The sequence below is a fragment of the Colius striatus genome, chromosome 5 (genome assembly GCF_028858725.1).
Source record: "Colius striatus isolate bColStr4 chromosome 5, bColStr4.1.hap1, whole genome shotgun sequence".
Lineage (NCBI taxonomy): Eukaryota > Metazoa > Chordata > Aves > Coliiformes > Coliidae > Colius > Colius striatus.
Window position 1 is genome coordinate 23,356,899 of NC_084763.1, and position 21,336 is coordinate 23,378,234.

The 21,336-nt window shown below is 36.6% G+C and overlaps 1 protein-coding gene across 5 annotated transcripts in view; it reads right to left on the minus strand.

Annotated features, from left to right (window-relative positions):
- The window catches only part of TAX1BP1 (Tax1 binding protein 1), a 59,682-nt gene that overhangs the window by 18,902 nt on the left and 19,444 nt on the right, over positions 1-21,336 (minus strand). For 2 of the 5 annotated variants that reach the window (XM_061997474.1, XM_061997471.1), the window contains exons 5-12: positions 20,458-20,616; positions 10,065-10,213; positions 9,840-9,930; positions 8,388-8,573; positions 4,063-4,290; positions 2,664-2,810; positions 1,370-1,463; positions 36-154 (exon numbers count right to left, since the gene is read on the minus strand). In XM_061997474.1, the coding sequence (XP_061853458.1) occupies positions 36-154; positions 1,370-1,463; positions 2,664-2,810; positions 4,063-4,290; positions 8,388-8,573; positions 9,840-9,930; positions 10,065-10,213; positions 20,458-20,616 (1,173 nt within the window). The remainder of the gene's footprint in view (positions 1-35; positions 155-1,369; positions 1,464-2,663; positions 2,811-4,062; positions 4,291-8,387; positions 8,574-9,839; positions 9,931-10,064; positions 10,214-20,457; positions 20,617-21,336) is intronic. The other 3 variants (XM_061997475.1, XM_061997473.1, XM_061997472.1) reach the window with 2 other exon arrangements.

The window sequence follows — 21,336 nt, forward strand, 5'->3', positions numbered from 1 at the left end:
TTCTGTTCAGCTTTCCAAAGCAGACATTTACTTACTGCCAACATTTGCTTGCATTTCTTATACTTCTCTGTTTTCTCAGCAATTTCTTTATTCATTTCACGTACTTGCTCCTTTACCATGAATTCCGAAACTATGTCAGATGAAATGGGGCTAACTGTGAACATTGAAGAAAAAACAAGAATACTGACTTTTTGTTCTGTAAATTAAGTTTGTATAAGAGAGATGACAGGTAAAATTTGACAGTGCATCAAGAACAGTGTGTTCCATGTTATCAAAGCAAATAGCTAATCAGAGACAACTAGTATCATGAGGCTAGCGACAGATAAGATTAGCAGTCATAATGGTATGTACTAGCTCCCAAGAAAGTAAACACCAGAATATATACACTATGATATCATGCCAGATATTCTACTCTGTTGTAAAGACATGAAGTGCCTCAGCAGTCTACTTCACCACAATGTAACTGAGCTTGCTGGTATGTAATTTGTTTTAGGAAACACTTGTAATTTACTTCAAAAAGAAACTGACAGAAATCACAACCCATAGTCTTTATAAAATCCATACATTCTTTCAGTCTAAAGTAACAGAAAATTGGACAGCATCTACTGGCATTTGTCAGTATAAACTGACTAATGGAACCAAACGGTTTTGAAGGGACCTTTCAAAGCCTCATCCAACCTGGCCTTGAATACTTCCAGGGATAGGGCAGCCACAACTTCTTTGGGCAGTCTATGCTAATGCCTCACCACCCTCACAGTAAAGAACTTCTTCCTTAGTTTTAACCTATTGTATGTTTATGTTTTAGAAGATTAATTCTGTTAAGAACTTCATAGTTCATAAAAATTATAACCTAGTTAAATATTTTATAAAAAATCACTACTGCCTATAAATCATGAGACTAGTCCATATACTTGATCTAGCCATCACATAACCAGAACTGTCCAGTAGATCCAATTTTACCGCAAAATGCTACAGTGGATACTCATTATAACGTGTCTGCAAAATTACCATGGTATTGTACACAAGTGGCAAATTTGGGGAGGATTTTTGGTTTTTAAATGAATGGTTGGTTGATAAGTTTGGCAAAATTGGCTCTCTATAAACTACTGAGTAGAAATTCAAGAGTTCAGTCCTATTGATGCTAAGAAATACCAACTCAACTGTTTAAGAAAGACGTGAAGTTATTTATAAATGTTACCACTCAAAAAAATGACACAAAATTTATACATTAATTTTCACATTTCTAAGCAATACTTTAAAACAGAACAAGTCCACTCACTTTACACTAAAAATACTATTATTAGGGACTACTTCACATAGACAACACTTTCAGGTTGATACAAATAGACAAAGCTTAAGCTGTTGATACCTGGAGATGCAGGCAACTTTTTGTCTGTAAGGATGGCAGTAGCTGTCTCAATGTTAGGTGCATCTGTCAGTTTCTGTTGATGCCCTGCAATTTTCTTTGTGAAAAGAAATTTTCGTTTGGTATTTAATGAAATGAAAGACAATACACAAGTAATACGTATCTTGCAGTATGATTTTCAAATCGGAATAGAGGGAATTGCTCAAACAGTAGGTAATAACAAACATGCAAATAAATATATTTAATTCTACTAACACTGAAGTTGCCCCAGATTGATTTTTATAATCCTGTAAGATTCTTTTTTCGTAGAAACAAAAATTTCTAAGTAAATTATAAGCAAACTCTCCATTTCTACAGAACCAGTTACACTTAAATCCACCAACTTAAATCCAACATTCCATTAGAAAATGGTATTACTAACAAGTGCTGGACTTCTGGTGTCAAAAGTAGGGAAATCTGGTGTCTGTTAATCAGATGTACACCATAGACAAAGATGTGGAAGGAAACACCACAGGCATTCTGATACGACACTTTATTCACCTTTGACCTTCTGGATGAGAAGACAACTTTTTAAAGTAAACTTGTGGATAAAAGCTGTGTAGCTACTCCATTTGTTCTGTGGACACAGAAATACTTAAGTCTCCGTTCCTTAAGAATTCACATTTGTACATCTTGACGTTGCTCTATACTCTGTTTGAGCTCTTTTCCAACTCAGTCACTCATTTCCACAAAATTCTGAAGAACTTTGCTTCAGTTACTGGGTGGTATAAGACAGATCATTGCAAAAGCCTCATTTATTTACGGAAGAAAGCTTAGAAGAACGGTAAGAATACAAAATACATATGGAACACAACTATATACTGTGTTGTGGAAACTTTCTCCCCAGTCTGAAATCTCTCTCCATGTTCTCCATTTCCCCCACTTCTCAGTTTGGGTTGTTGGTTAGTTTTGTTTGGTTGTGTGTGGTTTTGGGAGTTTCTGAGAGGGTTTTTTTGAGGGGGCGGTGGTGGTATTGAACAGAGGTAGTAATTATGGATTTTTTTCCTGCATCAATTTCTTTCTTTAACAATGTCCTCCTCATAGCTTCACCAATTACTATAAATCCTAAGCTTTGTTTGGACAACTGTCTAAAGAGAACCACAGAAGTAATTTAGCGTTATGGAAGAAAATGGTAGATTAGCAAGCCATTCCCTACTGCATGTTTTCATCCTTTTTAAAAGCACTGTTTTTTTACAGAAGACTAAATAGTTGCTGAAAAGTTACACGACCCAAGTCCAACTTCTCCCATTCTACTTACTGCCTGTTCTGTAAACTTGTTCACTTGTTTTTGAAGTTTTTGACATTCTTTGAACTTTTCCTTGTAATGGTCAGCAGCCATTTGCAGACGTAGCTTGAGATCTTCAACCTCTCTACGCAGCTCCTGCTCCACTGTGTTTGAAATTTCCTTAAAAAAAAAAATTAGAAACTGTTCTCTCTTGCTCAAACACCACTTTTTCTTCCAAAAAGCCTTTTCTTTCAATTAAAGAAAGCTTAATGCTCTATATAAGTACAGAATAATTTTCTGTTTTCTTTTTGAAAAGGAAAGAAATAGAGAAGTACAGCAGAGAGAGAGGCAGTACCTGTGCTGACCTTCATTCCAATAGGAATAGGCACTGGCATGATACCAGAGATAGGGGAAGAGGATTCTTACTCTTTGGGCTCATTAATATATATCAAAAGTCTTAAAGCACACCAAAAGTCTCAACACCTTCCAGAAGGTGTTCTGGCTATCTTATAGACCAGTATAGCCACACGGTGAAAATGGACAGACCACAGCTGTATTCTATCACACTCAACTATGTTTCTACTGGAAGTGGTTTAGTTGAGCTGTAACACATACATAAGAACTGAGAAAATGGGTATGTGCCGTATTTGTATATTTATTGCTCACTTGAGTCATTCAAATGGTCTGCTACCTCTTTCAGGATGCACTTCAAAAATATTTTATAAAACTGAAACTCTCAAAAAAACCACCCTTGTATTTTTGGATATTTTAAATATAATCCTTCATTTGAGGGTTGCACTACCCACTTTGTATTTATTGCACTACTTTAATTACTGTTCAGCTCAATATATTTTTCCAAAATACTACATCATTATAGCAATCCTAATAGTAAATTAATCCAATAGTTATACCAGCTCATTAGATTTTTAGCCAAGATTAAGAAAGTCAAGACAGGTTCCATTACATTAATATTTTGATACTTATAACTACTAAAGCAAATTAACTTTGACCACAAATATTGAAAGGATTCATCAGAATCAAGAAAGAATCCATCAATGAAGAAAGAACATGATAAAAAAAAATCATACCCATCAGTACTCTTATCTAAATAAATCCCTAATGTTACTGTGGCTCACAAAATAATTAAGACAGAGAGAGGATTCTAAATAATACAGATAAACACTGTGTTATTCTGTGAAAATAACATTGGGGTGGACAGGAGTTGCTGTAGATTGTAGTAGAACCCTTCTTTTTTACCAGCCTTTCAAATCAGCTAACACGCACTTGACGTAAGGTAGTATCGAGAACACCAAAAGAGAATTTGATAATCATTTATACTAATCATTCAGGAACACATTTTATTCCCCAACTCTAGCAAAGCCAGCATTTTATAAATACTGATCAACTTCAGTTCCAAATACTGACAATTTACCTGTTCGTTTTTCAAAGCTGTGACTTTTTTAAGCTCAGCTAAAGCATCAGCAAGCTGCTGTTTCCATTTTTCATTTTCCAGACGTGCACTGTGAAGATCTGCCATTGTCTTATCTTGCAGATTTACTGCATCGCTCAGCTCTTTTGACATTAGGACAGTTTCTTGTTTGCTAACTTGAATCTGATCTTCAGCTTTTCGAAGCTTTTCTTTTAGAATACTTGCATCCTCCTAGGAAAAAAAAGAGAGAGAAGAGAATTCATCATTTTTTAATTCAAAGTTCAAATAAAGGTTGGTATAGGGATGAGAAACATTTGAAAAGCCAGTAAATCAAGAAGTTTGTACACAAGTACTATTTTCCTTATTTGCCTTCTCTGCTAACTATGGCGTGCAAATCTATTTCCCTATGACGTAAAGGTAAGTTTAAATATTATTATTTTATCTATATTGCATTTTTGTTGCATTTTCAGCTTTAAAGCATCTGGAAAACAAAGAATTCTTTGGCGTAACATCTTTATTCTTACCAGCACAAAACTCACAGGCACAAACAGCCATCCAGTTTCAAAACCAAAGCTCATCCCACAGTAGGACACTGCCAGTAACAATGAAGTCAGAGGTCTTACAATGCTTACGCTTGGTTGACATTAAGAGACTGTAAAGCAACTTTGGGATGTTTTTTTTTAATCTCACGGCTCTGTTTCCTAAGATCTTGCACAACAAGTTTTTCAGAAGGAACTGAAAACAAAATGTAATGAAGAGTAAGCATGCAGCACTAAGACCCCAGCACTGCTCCATATGGCAGCCCAAGGGCCAAGTGACCAAGCAGCAATATTGGCCTCTCATTTCTCAGAGAAGCCCAGGATCACCAAAGAAAAAAAAAAAATCAAAGCTACTAAGAACTACTTGCAGCCTCAGTGCTTCCTGAAGTCATAATCATCTCATATTCTTGAGTCTAGACATAAATTCAGGTCTTGAGTCCCTTATTTCCTTATTTTTGAGTAATCACTTAGCATAGCAAGTCCAGAGGAATGTTAGCATGTTTTGTAAACATTTATGAGAATGAACTACGAAATGCCCTAAAGTCCTGTCCCTTAGCTATTTTTACAGCACATGATGCATCAGTTACATATTTCTGTAAATAGCTGCAGTTTCACAGTATAAGACAAAAATGTTAATGATCCCACAAAAAATATCACAAGCACTTCAAGATTAATCCATGATGCATTTGGTTGCTTTAGTACTGGCACACACACAGAGCCACATAGACAGCCCCTAGTTTCACTTCAAAGTAAAATACAGCAGTAGTTAAACACATTCAGAAACAAAACTTCACTCAAAAGATAAAACCAAGATAAGCTGTAACAAAGCAAGACAGCATGTCCTTTCTGTCCTCTTTCTATTTCCATTCTCCACAGCACTACTTTTCTACTTTATTTTCACGTTTATAACTCATATCACTTCTACACAATTTCTGTTCTTCAAAATCTAGATTGCTTTCTCAGTGGGAAGACTGGAAAGATGCAGAAAATAGAGTCACCTGCATAATCTGCACTGACCTCAAAATCTGTGTCTGAATTAAACCCCTGGTTTGAACCAAGAGTACATTTGAGAAGTAAAATTCCCAGTCAGTTCCACTATTACCTATTACTGTAGACCACAGGATAGTCTCAGGGCACAGAAACTGCATTCCTTTCAGATGGAACATGGAGATGTTCCTCAGGAACAAACAGCTAATGGGTATTCTTTTGTGGTGGGTTGGCCCTGGCTGGATGCCAGGTGCCCACCAAAGCTGCTCTACCACTCCCTTCCTCAGATGGACAAGAGAGAGAAAAATATAACAAAAGAGTGTCGTGGTTTAGGCCCATCAGGGAACAAAGACCACGATTAGCCTCAAGTACCGAAGAGGCTGAGAATTGCTCGAGGGCAGGGAGGGCTTAATTGCCGCTTAAGGTCCAGGACAAAACAGACCAGGCCACTCGGTTTGGGGAAGAAAACAGAAAATAATTTAATGCAACATCAACTAAAACATACCCCCCCAAAAAAAACCCAAAACATAACCAAAACGAAACAACACAGAGTAATACATCAATGGAAAGTCCAACCAGCCTTTTTAAGAACACCTTCCCACCACCCCTCCCCTCTTCCCGGGCTCAGAGCCCTGATCCCGAGGTTTTTACCTTGCCCCCCCCTGAACGGTTCGGGGGGGCAGGCAGTGGAGGTCTCAGTCAGTCTGCTCCCAATAGCTTCTGCCGTCTGTCCCTCCTCAGGACGGGTGAACTCCACACCAGTCCTCCCTGCAAGTCCGTGGGGTAACTCACATACACAGCAGCCCTGCACGGGCTGCTCTGACGTGCACCCATTCCAAAGGCTGCAGCTCCTCTCTGCCTCTCGTGTGGGGCTGCTCTGCGACGTGCAGGCTCTCCAACACGGCCTGGGCCATGGCCGTCTCCCCACACAGTCCCTCGCCCGTCCGGGCTCACTCACATGGAGCTGCTGATGGCTCTCAGTCCTGCCACGGATCTCCACAGGTTTCAGGGGCACGGCTTGCAGAAGGGTCTCCGGTCTACTGCTCCTCCTTCCTTCCTCCTCTGGCTGAAGGGTCCGCATGGTCGCCTCCATCTTGTATCCCTCTTACACCTCCTGCCTCGCATTTCAAACTCCCGTCCCCTAAATAGTGATGGCAGAGGCGCCAGATTGGCCCAGCCGGGCCGGAGGTGGGTGTGAACCCAGGAGCCGGGGGAGAGTCCGCAAACTCTTTACCGGGTCTTCACTGCAACCCGCTCCCCCTGTTACTAAGCCAAAAGCTGCTCCTTGCTAAACCAGAACAAAGAGTCATGGGTCAAGCTAAGAGACCACTCAGCATTTACCATCACTGGCAAAACGGACTCAACTTGGGGTAAAATAATTAATTTACTACCAATCAAATGAGAGTAGAGTAATGAGAAATAAAAGCAAAGACTAAATATACCTTCCCTCACCCCTCCTTTCCTGGGCTTAACTTTACTCCTGAGAATTCTCTACCTCCTTCCTGCTAGCAGCACAGGGGGACAGAGAATGGGAGTTCAGCACACACTGTCTCTGCTGCTCCTTCCTCCTAGGGGAAGGACTCCTCACACTCTTCCCCTGCTGCAGTGCGGGTTTCCTCCCACGAGACAGTCCTTCAGTAACTTCTCCAATACAAATCCTTCCAACAGGCTACAGTTCTTCAAAAACTGCTCCAGCACGGGTTCCCACGGGGTCACAAGTCCTGACAGAAAACTTGCTCCAGCATTGGCTCTCATCTCTCCACAGGTTCCCAGGTCCTGCCAGAAGCCTGCTCCAGGATGAGCTTCCCACAGGGTCACAGCCTCCTTCAGACATCAACCTGCTCCAGCATAGGGTCATCTCTGGGCTATGGATGGATCTCTGCTGCACCACGGCCTCCATGGCTGCAGGGGCAGACTCTCACCATGCACTGCAGGGGAATCTCTGCTCTGGTGTCAGGAGCATCTGCTCCCCTTCTTCTTCACTGATGTGGGTGTCTGCAGAGGTATTGCTCTCACATATTTTCATTCCTCTCTCTGGCTGAAGTTGCTTGGAGCCAGCTGGCATTGTTTCTATCAACGAAAGGGGAAGCATCCAACAGCTTCTCACAGAAGCCGCCCCTGTAGTCCCTTCATTACCAAAACCCTACCACGCAAATCCAATACATTTATCCAAAAAAAACACTAGTCTGAAATAACCCCATTGACAGCACAGATACGTTCTTGAGCAATTTCACTCTTACTACACCACAGTGCTTGTTAACCAAAACACAAGCACGTGGTGTTATACTAAGCGCCTCTTCCTTATAAGTCCTACTAGTACTCTTATTGCTGAGTTCTTAGTCAATTTAGTCCATTTCTATGGTATTTTGTCCTCTATCCATTTTTATATATCAATGTATCTTGACAGTACATTCACCTAACAAGTCCTTCCAATGTCTCCTCTTTTCTCTATCATCCTCTGCAGTCACAACACAGCTACGTTATTAACTTTCCTCTTTTCCTCAAACTCCTCCCTTTTTCAAGAAGTTAAAAGCAACTTGGAGGATTGCAACACTTTTACTGAACTCACAAATTACTTTTTCACACATAGTTCATCTCACCGTTCATCACATGCTCAGAATGTGCTAAACTAAAACCAAGTTCACTTTTTTGCTCATTTTCTCCATCTACCAAGACCACCAAAATCTTCTTGCCTCTCAGCAAAATAAACGGTATCTTCGACTTCTTCCCTTCTCTTGTCAAACACATACATCCTGAGATATGTTTGTTTTAAACCAGGCCAATGATATTAGTAATGCTTACCTTGTTTGATGAGGAGAGCAAAAAAGCTTTCTTTGTATTTTCTTTTTCAGCTATTAATAGCTGTAATCTGCCAACCTCCTCTTTATAATACGATATCAAGTTTTCTTTGTTTGCATCCAAATTCTTAAACGTCTGGATTTCTTTTACTAGTTTGGTGTTTTCTATTTCTGTATTCTTCAAGTGTATCTGTAATGACGCTAAAAAATGTCAAACTCTTCTTCCACGTTATGCAAACTATCGTTCACCGGCTCGTTTAAGTGTTCACCAAATTCTAACTCATCTCTGAGACAGACTAGGATGGGTAAGAGAAAAACTAAACATTTGATAGTATCACTTCTGTCCCACATAAATTTTCTGGCTAGAACTCTTTCAGTTTGATCACCTGACAACAGCTCTACTCTACAGATAAAAAAAAAATAAGGCTCCAATTTCTGTCCACATCAAACTAAGCTATTCAGAATTCACTCTCTTGTCACAAAGGCTGGACAATTAAGGATAACGACTTGAAGAATACTAAAAATAAACTCCTAGCAGTACCTACTTGCAATCATCTAAGCAAACAGGGCTACATCAGCAATATTCTTTTCCAAAGACAGCGAACTACTCAAAGAATTCTAGTGTTGTTTTTAAGATGGCATCAAGTCTCTCACATTATCCTTAATAAAGGGCAACTGTTGCACTCAAGCATTGTCCAGTCTATCACTAGAAGATTTGTGGTGCTTATTTACAAAGGGATTCCATGCTTGTGAAAGACATTTTCAAATGTTATGACTTCTGGTGTATATCTAATACCATCTGCCACATAATGACATTTTCCTATGAACAGAAGTAATATTCTAAATACACTTATCTGTTTCACAGAATACATGGATTTCATTATTTTCGCATAGAATACTTTTTTGGTCAAGGGAGCCGGGGGCAGGGCCAGTGTACTATGTTTTATTTTAAATATTCGTGTCTCTCAATACCAGCAAGAGGAGTTAGCTATGCTAACAAAAATCAATGCAACATAGATCCTAGTAAAGATTCTCAAGAGTTATGCACAAGACTCAAGAATAGGGATCTCGAAAACACAGCCTGGAAAGAGAACTTAGAAGATTAAAAAGTAATTTACTTATAAAAATGCCTGTTAAGTGAACCAATGATGCATCATATTAATGAAGAACTTTCTCACTACTATCTATTATTTTTTGTTCCTAAGCCTGTATTTTAACAAATTGGTGATCCTTTCTCCTACCCAGAGACTTTTTTATATCATGGGCTGAATTCAGATACTATTTTCTTCATTCATTTTTATATGAGGACATCTATAACTGTCTTTCAAATCTGTTCCTATTTACCTATTTCCTTTTTTTCTTAACAAACTCAATTTATCAGATTTATCCATAAAATATTACCTTTTATTTCAAACTACTTCATTTCAGTGTATATAGGTACAAGGAATAAAGTTACCTTATAAAGTTCTTTTTCGTCCTTCTCTGTCTTTAACACAGATTCAAGTTGCTCCTTCTCAAGCATCACTTTCTTCAGTTTGTCCTTCAGACTAAGACACGGGCAAATTAATGGCACAGAAGTATTAATAAAGTAAATCAACACATACATTAAAAATTGTTACTTAAAACATAGAGGGAAAGAAATAGTAAAATAAGGAAGGTAAATAACAAAATTACTAAATACCTGTCTAACTCAGTTTCTTTTGCAATGGCTTTCTGAGTAACAGTCACAATATCTTCTTCAAGCTGGAGAACTTTTGAAGCAGCCTCATCATGCTTCTTCTTCAAACCATCCATTTCAGATTTAAGAGCTTCTGATGCCTGAATATTATTCTTGAAAAAAATTCCAAGACATATTTTTTAAGAATGCATATCTTCACGACGTTATTTGACTTATTGAAAAAAATATGGTCATTAGATTTCTTCTCTTCCTTAAAATGCATGATAGGTCCATTTCAAATAGATACATATATAAAAATATAAATATATATTAAACTTGATATATGCAGTTTATGTAATAAGTCAGTAAAGAGTTTGTTTTGGTGCAAGCACTTGGTTACATAGAAACTACCAAAGAGTTCAGACTATAGGCCAAACAAAGTTGTATTTCAGATCTTCTGCCCATCTCCTTTCTAAAAACTAAACATCAGCCGCCTAGCTTAGAAAACTTCTCTTTTCTTAGTACTTGCTTTTACTTGAAAAGGAGACATTGCATCTGACCAGCCAGTTACAGAGTTAAAAAAGTTACAGTAAAGGCAACAAGTTACAGTAAAGGCAACTGCAGGCAAAAGAAAAACTCCTGATGAAGACCTAGTTACTACACTATATTCTGCTAGGTAGAACATGTGGAAAGTCTCACAAAGCTCATGGAAGCTCATGAAACAACCACAGGATTTACGTCTCAGGCATTCAAAGCTGAGACAGAGGATGATGAGTGCACGCAAAACAGATTCCTTTGTCAGAAAACTGGCAGATGCAAGATGCAAAGTATCACATTCATTAACTACAGTAACGTTCATACGGTTCTAAGACAGTGGACAGTTAAATGTCATCTTAACCACAGAAAATAGCCCTTTAAAGTCAGGTCAGCTCCAAAAACCCAGAAAAACATTGTTTTCATAACAATACTATTTTCCATGAGAAAATAAAGTAGAACACACACACTGAGATAACATGCTACTATTTCTGATATCAAAATTCAATAAAGCTCAGCTTAGTATCAACTACAACAGTGGTATGAATCAAAACTGTAAACAAGGTCAAGACAAACTGACCAACATGCCTGACCACAGCATGACTCAGCTTTTGTGCAGATACTAAGGTACAAGTTGTCTTTCCACTCTACATTTGGAAGATTAAAGCACTAGTTCATCTATTCATTTTTAAACAAAGCTTAATGCACTGAAACAACAAGCCTGTACTGTTACATCAAGACAAACACTCAGCCAGAGTTTACGGAGAACCCCTACTGGCCAGATTCCAACCTAACAAACAATGTTTTAAGTACAATAAAATATAATGAGGACTGGTTTTACTCATTAATTGTCAAAATACACTGTTTGCAAGTGTAATTAGGTCTTGCTTTTACAAGCAACTGAACAGAAGTTTGGGCATTATGATTATTTTTTTTTGCAGAAGGCAGGGTGTTTCTTGAATTGTGAGGGGTGACAAATGTTAACTGATGACTCAATCACTTCCTAAGCACTATACCAGCACATAAAAGTAGATTTTTGTTACATATGCCGTTATATTAGAAATTAAAAAAAAGAGAGAGAGAGAGAACAGGATTAATTACAACTACTGAAACTCCAAATGATTTTATTATATGCCTTAATACATTAAAAAACTTTAATGGATCAAGAATGTATCCTCTTTTGAAAGAATAGCATTTGAGAAGATGACCCACAATTTTCCTAAAGTCTTCCTTTTTGATGAGCTATCAGAATCCTGCAAACAAAAATATACATACTAGTGTAATGAAAGCAAGACATTTTAATTGAAGCCAGTATTCCAAGTAAAACTTGCTATATAACCAGCAGTAACAACACATTATAACTGCTTGCCCTTCCCTAGTGCAGTGGAGACTAATTACTTACCCATTTTGAAAGTCTAGTATAGTAAAAAGTCTATTTCAATGCATATCTGTGTTTTCTCTAAACACCACTTTGGTATAACTGTACTGTTGAAACCCAAGTGCCTTCAAAAGAATTTAATCTGATACATTATATATACAAACTGTACAAACAGTTCAAACAGGCTGCCAAAGGTAACATATATTAAAAGGAATTAATAGCCTCAAAAAAATTCACTCCACAAACAGCATTACAATTGATGCTGCTTTGCTAGTTATTCTAAAGGGACATGGTATTAAAACGTAAAAGTTCCATACTTAACAGATTCTCACCTAATAAAGTTGTTTAGATACAACTAAACCTTACAGTTTTGAAAGAAAAAAAGGACTAATTTTTAGAGAAGACTTGTTATTTTACAGAATTCTTAGCAATTCAATTTAGATGCTGCAATCCTAGTCCCACAGACTCTGGTTACAGCATTTTCAGAGCCTGTAAAATTTAAAATGCTCTAATAGTGCTCTTAGACTATTTTACAGGTAAAAGTTGACCGTGTTTTAGGAGGAATCTAAAGGGAAAGAATATAATAAACCCACCAACTACATGTATAACCTCTATTACAAAAAAAGATAATTATTTTCTATAATTATTGTGTGCTTAACTTCTCTTATCTGGTATGTTTACAGATATTGTAACTTTTCTTCCATTTTCTTAAGTAAAAGAAAAGCACAGCAAGAGCATGAATAATTTTAATGAACTAGTTTTAAAATACCAAACCACTTTAAGGTTATTCTTACTCTGGATTGCATTTTTAATACAGTTACAAACACAGTTCCCCCTGTTTCCCATCCTAGAGTTGAAACAGCCTTATGGGTGGAGAGGGGATACAAACCCCCACAAGGGTCAGAATAAGCAGCCAGAAACTACTTATCAGCTTCACTGCTGCAAAACAAAAATCTACCAAAACAGTCTGATAACCACTAGGAGTCTTGCTAGTGAAATGAAACAAAGCAGATTCAACGTAGTTGTCAAGTGAGGCTTTTTTTCCCCAGAATCAAATTCCACTTTTAAAATTCTGATGTGCCTTTACCTAGTAAAAGAGACGGGGTAGCAAAATCTTTATTGCTATTCTAAAATGGCAAAAGATTTAAGACATTATTTTTTTTAAATAATGCTATTGTAATCCCATGAAACCCTGTCCTCCCACTGCAAAGAACTGCCTTTACACATAACATGACTTGTTTACAATACATTACAAATAGCTGCTGAAAGAACAGTTTTTACGTGAAAAAGTTCTAGAAGTTCTAAAGTGCTTTAAGTTTGTGTAATGTAATCAAAAATACACTAACTGAACCCTCCTAAAGCTATTAGAAGACCTAAAAATGTGTAATGTCTATGTTCTTCCTTGAAACATGTTTAAAATCTATTTCTTAAGCTTCTGCTGCAAAAGGACTAATAATCTTTAATTTGATAATGGAATAGTCATTGAATTTCTGAATTCCTACTTTGTAACAGAAAACTATAGCAAAAATATGTACATTCAACAAGAACAACATGCTCTCCCTACTTCTTTCTTAATTCTAATGGACTTTTGCAACACCAGTAAAATATTTCAGAGTAGAGTTTGGTTAGTGGAAGTGAAATCGTATAAGACACCTCTTTCTGTGAATTAATATAAACAATGCATTTTTTCAGACATACTTAGGGCAGAGAGAGATCCAATAGACAAAATACAATACTGGAAAAATACAATCCAAGATTATTTCCAGCTGCAATATCTTGCAGCATAGCAGGGGCAGCATGGGATTTTTTTATGCTTCATCTTCCCTTTTCATAACATGTAGAACTCCCTACCCACTTTTTAAAAGCCACTTCACACCAAAAGCGCTCACATTTGATTAAGGGCTAGTATCTGCAACCTTGGCTTTACTTTTTACAGAATACATATGCTATAGTGAAGGAGAATGAAAGGTTAAAAATGAGCTATGCAACTCTGAAAGCAGAGAGGTCAATTCACCAAATACAAGGCAATTTATTATTAAAAAAAACCCAAACAAATAAACAATAAAAACCAACAAAACAACTCAAAACCAGCAGCACCTTTCGGATGGATTGACTTATCCGGATGTCACTTAAAGTCAGGGGAACCATTGCTGCTTCATCCCCCAGAGAATTTAGGGGATCTAGATAAAACATCCAGGAGCCTTTTGCTTATCCCATTGACTATCACAGCAGCTTCCACAGAATAATGTGAAACACTTGGCTGACATCATGTTTTATTTAAATGACCTGAGGAGAAATGATGAGCACAACATAGCCTCACTACAAAATCTGAGTGCGCTCATAACACAGGGCCTAAATGTTCTGAAAGGGAACCTCAAGTTATCATTTTTCTTTCTCAAGAAAGCTTAATCATTTGGTACATGCAAAACAGTAAACCAATTCCAACTAAACTTCATTGTGAATATGACTAAGCAATAGGAACACTGCTCTAAAAACAGTGCAGTCTCTCCATTCCAAAAACTTAAGATATCATAGTGTTAGCAACTTAATTCTGATAATCTCTTCAACTAATACTGTTAAACTGATCAAAACTCTACTAAACTAAGACTTAACTCTGTAAAACTTCTAAGTAACATTAGTGACTCAATTATTACCATGAAGACAACAGACCAGCAAGTTTTTGCAGGAGGCTGATGAAGTATATACACATGCCACAATTTTGCAGTGTGCATATACATTTCAGAACGTTAATTTCTTAATTTCAATATAAGCTATCACTTTGCAGAGTCCTTCACCTGAAGACAAAATTGAAGTGCAGAGTACCTCAAACCAATCTAGTTAATCATCCAGTGAAATGAATTTCCATTAACTATTTTAAGAAATATTCCCACATAAGAACAGTCACTAAAACAATAAAACAGGGCCTTCTCTTCACAGAATGTTTATGGCAACCTTGGGTGCTCTAATTGCCGGTGCCAACCAGAGCAATTATGAGTGTTTAATTTGTATTTTAAAATGGTTCTTTACATGGAGTTGGTGGAGGGGGGTGTTGGTGTTTTTTTGCTGGCTTGCTTTTTAGGTTGGTGGGTATTTTGAAGGGGTTTGTCTTTGGCTTTGCTTTTTTGGGTAGTTTGGGAGGGGAGGTATTAAAAAAAAAAAAAAACAATCGAAACAATGAATCTCCCTCACCATCAAGTTGTGACATATAGCACACATAAACAACATATCAACATAGCTTGATTTAAAAGAACCACTGAAAAAACACTTGATTCACTTTTTTGCACACAGTTTGAACTGGGCACTTGTACTGCCAACGCACACTGTACAACAGTATTTTGTCACTATCTAACCCGACAAATTCTCATAAAATGGCACCAAAACTCAATTTAAATTAATCCCTGATATTTGAATAAAACTCCAATGAATAAAGCTACTGTGCAGGTATAACCTGCCTGCAGAATGTGGATTTAGATGGCTGTGCTATTAAAATGCCCCATCCAATAGATGAATTAGCCCACTTTTTAAAAGTTAAATGGTCAACTAAACTTTCAAAAAGCATGAAAGAGCAAGTTTATCAAGCCAGTAAATTAACTTCTGCCTCAATTTATGCCAATGTCATAACAGAAACACCATTCAAATGTTTCATAGATTCAAAGAATGAGTAGTTCATCTGCAAAGCTGTTTCTTCTGACTCATTTACAATTCGGTAACATTAATCAGTTCAGAAGTACACTCTTCCCACTAGAGGGAGACAGAAGATTGCAAAAGCATGACTTGCAAGCCCTGCTCTCTGAAGAAGCATACAAAACCCCCGTTCAAAGAATTGAATGGTTGCAGAGTGTCAGAACAGCGACCAATGAAACACTGACACAACGACTACTACGTTTCTTTCGCTCAGCATGATAACACTAAATCTTAAAAATGCAGGGAAATGCACTGCTGTCACAGAACTTACAAAACCAAGGACACAAAGACCAAAATGCATGCATTCTTTTTATTTACAAAGGTATTTATGATTAGTATTTTTAAAATTATATAGTTTAGAAATATTTGTATTATTGTTTTCTAGATAAAAACAGACTATGTTTTTTATTGAATGTTCTTCTATTTGTCCAAAAGTAAAATATATCCAGACAAAAGCAGCTTAGTAATGTGGCTCAACATACTTAAATATGTACCAGTGAATAAGTTCTCAGGAGTAAACCAAAGGAAAAGTTGAAACTTTGAAAGCAACCTGAAACAGTTCTGGTGACAATATATCACATTTAATCTTCTAAGGTAAAATAACCACAGTGAATAACTGCATCATTATTTCAATGTTATGTTAGGAGAATTGCAAGCTGTATACATGGCATGACTCAAAAGTATACTAACAAGGAACACTATCCTAGTAAAAAAAGAAATTAACTCTGAAACACTAACAGAAGGTTTTAAGAAAAAAAGATGTGATATTTCTGAAACACTTCCAGTAATCTCACATTTACTCTGAATCCCCACAGCAGGAGATAAAGAGTGTGAAGGTTTAACTTCAAGAGCTAATTTCATGTCATCTTTGGGGGGGGAAGTCTAGGAATGGTTTAACTGCCATGAAAAATGCTGCAGAGGAATACCATGTTTTCCTGTAACTGAAAATACAGCCCTTTTCAGAAGCTTAAGAAGAGCATGCATGTTGGTGGGCAGGCGAAGAAAGCAGAGAAAAGAAAGATTCACTTAAGCCCTCCCTAAACCGATCCTGTCAGAACAAATATCTACTTTGTTAAGCAGTCATTGAGTAAGAGAAGAGGAAAATATCAAACTGAAAGAAATAAAGACTGAATTTGTCCCAAGTTCTACAATATCTTGAGCTTTGTCAGGGTGGGGTAATTAACTCAATTGAATGGTAATAAACATATGAAGAGTGTGCTAAAAAACAGTGGGGCTGTAAAGCACATTCCCTCTAAGCAAACGCTGACTAGTACAGAGCTCTGTCTGGCAAATATTGTTTTCTGTGACAGCGGTGATGACAACCTGAGAAAATTATGTCTGTAGCATAATGTAGTCTGTATGTATGTGCTGAATACAATTTTTTTTTTCTCCAATATGATAAAAGTACTAGAAAAGACCCCAAAAACCCAAACATAAAAATAGAAGTCTTTAGAGACAAGCAGTGACTTAAAGAGTGCCATAACCTGCATTAGAAGCTACATTTCAACAACTCAAATAGCACATTACCACTTTGTCTCAAATGCATTTCTTCCTTTTATCTTTGGTAGGAAATGACACGGCTATCCTGTAAGCAGGCAACAGACAAGGGTGTATCTCCTAAACAGTAAGGGTACTGCAGTCTGAAGTACTATAAACAGAGGAACTCATACATTTTTTAACTCACAAAAGGGTAATCGTTTCACTACTTAAAAACACACATAGAGCGTAACATTCAAACTTCATGGAACACTGACTGTATTACACCTGAATAAATTGTTTAGTATGCTATGTTCCTAAAAGACTGATATACTTCTAGCTTGTTTCCTCCTAACATTTTTCCAAAAGAGCTTTGAAGAACTACTTACAAAGCATCAGAAGAAAAGCACACAGAAAAGACAGTAGTTCCACTGCTCAGAATTGTATTGGAGTAACTAGGTGGGGAAGAGATTAAATAATCAAGAGTGGGAGACAAAGACTAATTGAGAAATAGCTGTGACATTATCTGTCAGCAACTTCCCTATCTATATTAAGAAATCAGTATTTCTACAAACATTTCTTAATGATCCAAACTATTCCTAAGCAATTTATAAAAACAAAGTACTGATAAAAATTAATACCAAAAAGAGGATGTGACTTGAAGGCATACAAATAAACATTAATAAAAAGAGGATTTTAATAGAATGGTGTTTCAACAAAATGTTTTCATATTCTGAACTCAGCGTTTTTCCTTCATTTATCTATCTTCTATTTTTTACACTGTACCACAACAAGATAACTTACATATTATGACCCCCTAACCACATCATCCACATTCTTTTCAGTTATAAAAATATGAGGTAGGTTATTATATCTGATCAAAAGACAAAGACATAAGCTCAGATATCCACACTATTTGCTCCAAAGAAACTAAGATTCTTAGAAAAGGGGCAGACAGTTGAGTATTTTTATAAAGGGGTTAACAGCTCCAGGGCCTCCTTATAAGAACACAAATAGCCATAAACAAACAGTAGTTGCCAATACATTAGCAGCATAAAGAGCTCTGCCCTGTGCAACTCAAACCAAAACAACCTAGTTCATGTTAAGCAAAGGTGAAGATTCTTCTGTTAAATAAAATACAAATATATTTCGATTACTTACCATATCAACATTATTCCTTACAGTCGCATAAAAAACCGTCCAAGTTAATGCATTGTTCAGGTTTATTGCCAGCAACAGTTATTCACATCACATGAAGCTAACTAGATAAGCTGGGGGCATTTTGAGGGAGTGGTTTTTGAGGGGTTTTTTTGGTGGTTGTTTGCAGGTGGATGGGGGACGTATGTTTTGGGGGGTCAGTTTTAGTTGCTTGTGGGTTTTTTCTTTTATAAACAAGATTAAAGTAAAACCTAAGTAATGTAATCCGAGTGCTGCATAATTGCTTTTTAGGTATGTTGAGATCAATCCATTAACACCCTGTACATGTTCCCAGCAAAGAGAAATGCTATCATCCCTCAACTGTTGTTTTTCATGTCTTGAGGTAGTGAGGCACAGAGAGAAAGTTTAAAGAGAAACTAATATCTAGCGTACTGTTCATTAAACGTTCCAAAGATTAAAAAGTTAACTTATTGCATCTCAATTGGTAGATGTTTGCTTAATTTCCAAGAGTAACAATTTACATTCCGCTTATGAATACAACCACATGAAAGATTTTCCAACTCTGTAGATTTGGGGGTTTTTTAAATGTGGAAAGAAGATAACTAGAATATATAAGATGTAAAATAAGACAGTGTCAAAGATCAAGATACAAAAAATAATTTAATGACTTAGAAAACTTACATAGGATTCTATAGGTGCAGATTAAGAGCTGCAGCCACCTAGGATGTCTACTGACAGCTCAACTAGATAAGAGTGTGAGGAACTTCACCCTTGTATTATCACTTCAACAAAAAGCAAGTCCAAAACAAAGAAGAATCGAAAAATCCCAAACATCTTGGAAATTAAATTCTAATTGCTAAGGTTTGGTATCTTAAAGGCAAAATATCAAGACATTTTTGTTCCTATACCATCTTAACAGCATTCTTGCTGGACAATCATCAAAACCCCTTTTGACAAACTGTTCTAAAATAGCATTGTAAAGCTTACAAGGACTAGAACTGATAGTTTACTTTCAAATATTTTTTTTTAAACGAGAACTTTTAAGTGACAGTGATGGGTATCTATGTAGCTCATTCAGATTTATCTACCAAGCTTACAATTCTGCAAATACATGAAATGTGTACTTCTAGGTATTTCATTCTTGGCTCAATGATTTAAAGTAGTTCTCCTTGAAATTAAAATCGTTCTTTTATAAGAAAAGCTTTTTTCTAAACAAGATCTTATCCTTTCTTTTTTTCCTAACCAACATTCTAGTTAATTTCATTATTACTGCTTGAAAGTAAACTACAAAGTTTCAACAGTTTTAAATTCCTGCAACAAATTCCTGTTAAAGGTGTATCACACAGAACTGTTGACATACACATACTAGTACATAGAAATAGCCTATTAACTGCTGTCCACAGCTAAATTATATAGGCTTCATTACTTCAAATTTGCTCATGTCACCACCTCCTTCCCACATGTTTTTAATCTTCTCCTAAAAGTTGCTTTTAATAAAGCAGCAGATTAAAAATAAATTAGGTCCAAATTTTTTGGTGCCTTCTTTTATAACGTTAGATTACCTCCTTACCATATGCAGAATTATAAATTAAGCTTTCTTTGGTTTAGGATAGATTTATATTTTCACTATACATTAACACAGTAAATTGATTTTTAGATTTGTGCTTCTTTTCCCTTTGTAAATCTTCAGATCTTTGTAATGCCTTTTAGAGAAGTTACTGGTTACTACTCCTTCTTTGCATTCTCTAGCAGTAGTATTTTCTGTTAAGTCTTCATCTTGGCTTTCAATACCCAAATTTTTTACCATTTTCAATCCCCTGTGTTCTATGTAGTTATTTCTCAATGGGAGTTTTTTGAAAAGCCTTCCTCCATTTTAAGTTAATGTAGAAACAAACTTCAAACCATCCACTACTTTCCATTAAGAATTCCACAGTTAAATTCAAACATCTGGTAACAGTTGTCACCGATTATCTTACCAAGCCTGGTACCAAAAGCCTTAAGTATTTTAACCATTTTACAACATAAAAAGGTATAGTGGCTAGAGGTTAATAGCAACCAACTTGTTCTAATACAAGTATCTATCTAACTGATGAGGAGTTTTGATAGCTGATTTTCATACAGTTTAACTGGTTATTGTAAAAGGATTACAGACATCATGATTCAGCTTTAATCAGTTATACAACTAACCTTTTGCTCTGTTTGTAGTTGATCACATCTCTGCTTTTCATGGTTAAGTTCTTTTTCCAGTCTTTCAACCTGATCTCTGAGCTGCCCTGTTTCTTTTTCCAGAACAGAAGTTACCTTTAATAGCTCTTCTTTTTCTTTTATGATTTTTTCAATTTTAAACTGTAAAAAGAAAAACATGGGTTTTGGTAATTTTTCTCCCCTTCATTCCTATCAAGTAAGTGGATTACAAATCACATCAGCGTTTGAGCAGAAAGACAAACTGCATGTCTGCTCACTATGTTATCTTACAGTTTTCCCCCTATTAGCAAACTTCTGGTTTCATTGTTTTAATTGAATAGTCCTACATTACTGTTAGACAGCAGACTGTAGTATCTTGATTTATATTCAAGTTTTCCCTCCTTAAGTGAAATGCCTTTACTGTTCCCAAGTGACATTAACTACGGAGGAGCAGCTAATTATGATCATGAGAGCTTGGTGGAAAAAAGGCTGCTGAGTGTAGACGCACACACTCTCTTAAAGCAATGTTTGAGGAATTTCACCAAAAAAAAAATGGACACAGTCCAAAAGGACTGGCATTTGAATTGAAAGCTTTTAATACTTCAAATGAGCTTATAAGAAAGACGGGAACAATTTATTTTTAGTAGGGGCTGTCGCAATAGGACAAGGCATAATGGTTTTAAACTGAAAGAGGCTAGATTCAGACTAGATATAAAGAAGACATTTTTCTGCCATGATGGTGGTGAAACACTGTCTCAGGTTGCCCAGAGAGGTGGTAGATGCCCCATCCTTGGTAACATTCAAGGTCAGGTTGGACAAAGCTCTGAGCAACCTGATCTAGTCAAAGATATCCCTGCTTATTGCAAGGTCTCTTCTAACCCA